Source organism: Gadus macrocephalus, chromosome 19, assembly GCF_031168955.1.
Source record: "Gadus macrocephalus chromosome 19, ASM3116895v1".
Taxonomy (NCBI): domain Eukaryota; kingdom Metazoa; phylum Chordata; class Actinopteri; order Gadiformes; family Gadidae; genus Gadus; species Gadus macrocephalus.
In genome coordinates, this window is record NC_082400.1 from 10,295,679 (window position 1) to 10,301,678 (window position 6,000).

Sequence of the window (6,000 nt, forward strand, 5' to 3'; positions counted from 1 at the left end):
GCCTAGGAACTAAAAACACTTTCCTTCGGTCAACATTCATTTCAATTCAAAGGAAGCGGAAACGAGGCAGGGGTAACTGCACTAGCATACTAGTTTCATTCGTTGAGTCATCGGTAACCCAACAAGACTTCCCTCGAAAAACGTGCCCCTCTTTGACCTCAATCAGCTGCTCAACTTAAATCCACCAATAAATACACAAACCACACTCCCTTACTGAATCATCGGGCCTTTTTCATCTCAACCAGGTATGTTCTGGATGAACATAATTTCGTCATGGTTGACTAGACTGTACAACCAATTGAACATGGCTCACGGGGAGGATAAAGGCACACCATTCATCGTTACTAACTTGGTGACATTTTAAGTATCTAACCACCCCTGGAAGGATGGATCCCTCTGCTTTGTTCCATGTTCCTTCCTTCTGGGTTTGGGGTGTTTTTCCTTGTCTAGAGGCTGGTGCGTTGTTAATGACCGTACAGGCCTTTTAAAATAACTGGGATAACGTTACAGAAATAGGTGTCTTTGATCTTGCTGGATTTGGCACTTTAAGGATTACAAAAGCCCTGTTATACTAATTAAAAGAACGATCTTAGATGAACGCATATGTTTGGATGCAATACTGCTGTCTGCTGTCATTAGGCCTGTTCCAGGTTTGCATAATTTACATACATCATTAATGAGAAAGTAGGGCTCTTGTTCCGGTCGCCCGCTGAGGGATGCCTAAAGTTAGGTCTACAGACTGCGCAAGTCGGGGTTCTGTCGGACCAGAACCTGACAGGTGGCAGTCTGTCGGGGCTGTGAGCCTGACTGAAGTAGCCCAAGTGTGTTCACGTTCTACGTGTCTTGTACTTATTGCTGTCATGCTAAGCCGTCTGTCTCTCCCGTATGGCTTTGTGTGCATTGGAGAGCTTTTAACTCTCCGTGTAGTGGACAGCAAGGACGATGGAGATGGTAACCTGGCGGGCCAACGCATTGTCTGATGGATGAACGCAGCCGTCACACACAGCTGTTCAGCGCTCTCATTTTAAGCGTCCGACATCGTCTCTATTTGTAATCTTTTAGTTTTATAATGAATTTGCTAGAGCTTGAACGGTCTACACATGGTTCGATTACATATAATCGCTGCCTCTCTTAACTAATTTAACCATTTGAATGAATAATTGTAAATGAATAATAATAGGAATAAAATTAATAATATATATAGTATGTCGTCGCACACGATAACATTGAAGAGGCAAACATGAAATGTATAAACATAGGCCGCCTAGGCCTGCGATTGAGGGCAAACAAGTAACTGAAAAATAAAACAATCCACATTTGAGAGTAGGGATGGATATTTATTCCTGATATTACGTATGTGGAAAGCTGATGGGCGAAGTTTCGAATCCAAATAACGGGAATAAACCAGGAAAAGTAATAACTAAGAATGTATTGCATTTATAAAGCGCTTTTCACCCAAAGCGCTTTACATCGTGTTATAAATAAATATGCTACTAAATAAAGCGTTTCCTTAGCTGCCAATAGCCTCTTGACCATGATGATTAATACTAATATGAACAGCGCCCAGAACGTAGGTTAAAAGTAAACTGAAATAACACAGCAGTAACACCAGCCTACGTTTCTCATTGGTTAAAGCCATTGGCGTTCAGAGCTCTCCGCGCGCGCGCAGAAAAGCAGCCAGTGTACTGAATAATGAGGCGTTCCTTCTCCTCCCATAACTAGGACTGTGCAGACCATTCCTCCGCAGTTGAGTCTCACAACCTGGCAAGACTCCAACTCTCCTTAAAAATGGCAAACCCTAGAGTTTTCTTCGACATCACTATTGGAGGTGCCCCCGCTGGCAGGATTGAAATGGTGGTATGTTGATGTTAATTCATTTGTTGCTTAATTGGATGGAGTTGGATCTTTAATTGTCGTCAAATGTAGCCAGTCTTTATTAGGCTTTGTTGTTGGTTTGGGTATGCTATTGTGGTTCCGAACCATTATGAGGGTAAGACACGCAACACCCCAAAGAGACATTGCAATATAGGGAATGAAGATGAAGAATACGCTTGGACACATAACTAACGTTAGGATAAGGTTATATGAACAATCGGTTTCACACAGAGAAGACCGTCGCAACAAACAAAAAAAATGATGTAGTGTAGGATACAGCAGTCGAGAAAGTCCCACGGTTGCAGGCTCAAACCAATCGGACTCGCAATTGCATTATTTTAAATAAATATATTGAAATGAAGCAATAACTTGCATTTTGGAATTATTAATCAACAACGAAGCACATCGTGCATAGTAGGAAATATAGGCCCATTGTAGGCCGCACCAGGAAGCGGTCTACTTTCAACGCATGCTTCCCTCGCTCACAATCGCTGCAGTAGCCTGTGTCAGAATAGAGGCCTATGGTTCAAGTTTAAGGACACACCTAGATGTAAACGACGGGAGGCGGTTACAACACGCCTCACCTTGCCACACTGGTTAGGCACAACTGCCCTCTAGGATTTAATCCGAATCGGTGTGGGCTACCCATGTAGCCTACTAGTGGTTATTTTACATGTTGAATGATTATGCGTCACAACAATTGTTCTGACAGCAATAACGAAGAAGGTAAACACGACACATCAGCGTATGTTTAACAATAAATTAGATATAGCCTTTGAATCTAAAAAGCTATGTTTTAAGCTAAATAATATTATAAGGCCTTATAATAGCCTACTATTTTACATTTGATATGTTGTCAATGTTCACTCCGTATCCCTTGCAATAGTAGGCCAACATTTGATTTGATAATATTATTCATTATATCGTAATTATGTTTATTTTATTTTGGGTTAAATGCATTAGGTTTAACATTCAGCTGTAAAGGGGTTAGGAAATATGTTCATGGTAAAAGTAATGCAGTTTATATTTATATCTACTGTTTACAGCTGCGGGCTGATGTGGTTCCAAAGACTGCTGGTAAGTAAAGGCTCAGGCTCAGTTAACTCAATAGAAAAATAAACGCATGTACAATTAAAAAAAAATCAACAAAGAAAACAACAAAAAAAAAACAGTCACTATTAAAACATTATAAATCGTATGGTGCCTTGTGTTTCGTGCTTGGAAATTGAGTTTGAGACATTCAAGTTCAAAGTTGATGCTATATTTTTGCAAGTCTGTGTACAATTACTTATCTATGTTTCCAGAGAATTTCCGGGCATTGTGCACAGGAGAGAAGGGCTTTGGCTACAAAGGCTCCGGTTTTCATCGTATCATTACCAACTTCATGTGTCAGGTAATGCAAAAACCTTCTAATTGTCCTACTCTGATTTGTCGACACTTTTAACTTGATCCAAGAAGTTATCAATGACATTTTGATGCTTATTATAGGAGAACCCTTGATGGGTTAAATGCATGCTGTTGCATTGGGTTCTTTGTTATTGGCCGTTTTGGGGTACCAGGTAACATCATTCAAATACTCTGGCTACACCCCAAATCTGATCAGAGTGGAGGTAGCGAAAGTCTGACCTGCAATATAGAAAGCCCCTTATCGAAATCAAGTGTGTACCACAGAACTTGCCTAGCTCATGAAGGGAGCGCTTTCAGGTATTTTTAATTCTAATTCTCCCAGCTATCCTCGTGAGATCATCCAGATATTCAAACCTGCGTTACGAAGTTACTTTCCGTGTCTGGACATGGCTGCCTCATTAATCATGTCCAAATATGGGTGTGGCCTTAGGTTGTTAAACAATCGGATTAAACGCTCTTGCTCGGTTCGCCGTTGCCAAATCCAGTTGGAAGTAAAGCAGAAACATCTCATTATCTTGGAAATGCCTTAATGCCTTCTTCTTTATCATTATTTAGAATAGGTCTATTTGGGATAAAATGGTTTTTGAATTCCTCAGGCACCACGGCGCACCTTGCCTCCATCATTGTGGAAGCATCTGCTTGGAGCTGTGGTTCTGAGATACATATTCATAACATGGGTGGACATGTGCATTGTGGACCCCTGCAAACCTGAATGTCTGGAGGGATCTACTATTTGCACACACCCAATGGCAGAAAAATAAGAAGGGTGAATGGTTGAATTGCGGAGCTAATTTCTATCTTTTCTTTTTTTACAGGGAGGGGATTTTACCAAACATAACGGAACAGGGGGCAAGTCCATCTATGGAGAGAAGTTTGCTGATGAGAACTTTGTGCTGAAGCACACCGGTCCAGGTATCCTGTCCATGGCCAATGCTGGTCCCAACACCAACGGCTCTCAGTTCTTCCTCTGCACCAAACCCACTGACTGGTATGTTTCATGTGCTTCTGTTTTACTTGTCTCTATCTGTAAGGGCGTAAAACGCACTTGCAGAACCCTGCAGCCACATGATTGGTTGAAACCAATATGATGCGGAAGAAAGTGAAACCTAGATTTGAGATGCAGTGCCTTCAGATTTTCGATCTAAATTCTGATTCTTGAGACTTTGACCAAACTAATGACCGTTTTCTACAACAGTGTTATTCTTAAAGTCATACTTGGTAATAAACAATGTTCTGTCCATTCTACTGGCTGTCGACTGTTAGGTAGCGTAGCTTTGGGTGTGGGGGGAGTTGGTGGGAGAGGTATGGGCTGGCCAGCACATTATTTATTTTTATTAACATTATGGAATCCCCATCGATCAGCTTTGACTACAGATACGGCCCGGTCATTTTATAATATGAGCTGGTTGAAATGTTAGACATTGAGGCTTTAAATTAATGCAAAAGCAGCCAAATCGATGTGTTTGCCCATTTTCATGTTCTTAAAAGATATTTTTCCTTACAGGCTGGACAGCAAGCATGTGGTTTTCGGCGAAGTGGTGGAAGGAATGGATGTTGTCAAGAAGATGGAGAAAGAAGGCTCTAGCGGTGGCAATGTCAAAACAAAAGTCAATATCGCAGATTGTGGTCAACTTTAAATGGGCCTTTGTGTATTACCATTCCCTTAACATGAGCACTTAAATCTGTAAACGTCCATCCCGTTGAATATCCTGACAACTGTACCATCTAAAGTAAATATTCATTAAAATACCATTTATTATTCGGCCCTATTATGAGGCAAATGTTTATGACCTATTTTCGTGTAGGATACCCAATATGTGTATCATGTCTATTAACTGTTGGATGAATGGTTACACCCCACAGAGTCAATAAACAAGCATGTGACCAATTAAAAAGTATTTTGGAACGCTAGTTAATTTCAGGGTTCAACGTTAAAAGTCTGCTGGCTGGTTAATCTGGGAATTTTAAGAGTTGGTCCCACTCATTCCCTACCCCTCAACACTAGCATATTAAACAGATCATGTTATACTGTTTTAGTAGATCATTGTTCGGCTTGCATGCCTTATTTTAAATGGGGATATTAAGAGTTTTCTTTGCCATAACTATTGATGGTGTTGAGAAGAATGAGGTAGGTTGATTGTATGTTGCTCTTAAGCTATTTGTAATGCATTGGTTCTTCCGGGCTACTTTATATTTCATGAGCCTTGTTGCCTCAAGCTGATGTGATTCCAAAGATCAAGCAGCTTCGTTTAAAATAGGTCGGTAATATTGAAGTAGGTTCGAAAGTAAAACATGTTTAATTGAGTCTTGATATAGTTAGTGCAAACTAACTACCATTTTAAAACATCTTCTTTTGAACATTATGTTAGTTGAGAAAGCTTTTACAATGCCTTCCAAAGGGCCAGGGATGAATTCCTTGCATCCTACTTTTAATTGGGTATTTTATAGTAAACTTCCAAGCATTGTGCAAAGGTCCACTGCACCGTCCTAGAAATCTAGATGCCCCTAGCGGCAGCAAATTTAATTTGCAGCCATGCAACCAATATCTTTCCGATATGGGTCTGGCTTGCCAGGTTACAAAGGTCTAGCTTCAGACCTCAAGTCTCAGGCCCCCCTTCACCTCCATACAGCTTCCGGTTCCCAGCGTGACGTTTGAGGCTGTCAACGCCAGTAGGGTTAGGATCGATAACTTTCCTGATCGTTCCACACGTCCAGTGG

At 40.9% G+C, this 6,000-nt stretch overlaps 1 protein-coding gene across 1 annotated transcript; it reads left to right on the forward strand.

The window, feature by feature from the left end:
* The first annotated feature begins 1,698 nt into the window (after positions 1-1,698).
* On the forward strand, positions 1,699-5,177 carry LOC132447383 (peptidyl-prolyl cis-trans isomerase-like). The gene is made up of 5 exons (XM_060038088.1): positions 1,699-1,857; positions 2,922-2,952; positions 3,180-3,268; positions 4,098-4,270; positions 4,787-5,177. Exons 1-5 carry the CDS (start codon positions 1,789-1,791, stop codon positions 4,917-4,919), a joined length of 495 nt encoding a protein of 164 aa, XP_059894071.1. The 5' UTR covers positions 1,699-1,788; the 3' UTR covers positions 4,920-5,177.
* Positions 5,178-6,000: the final 823 nt, after the last annotated feature.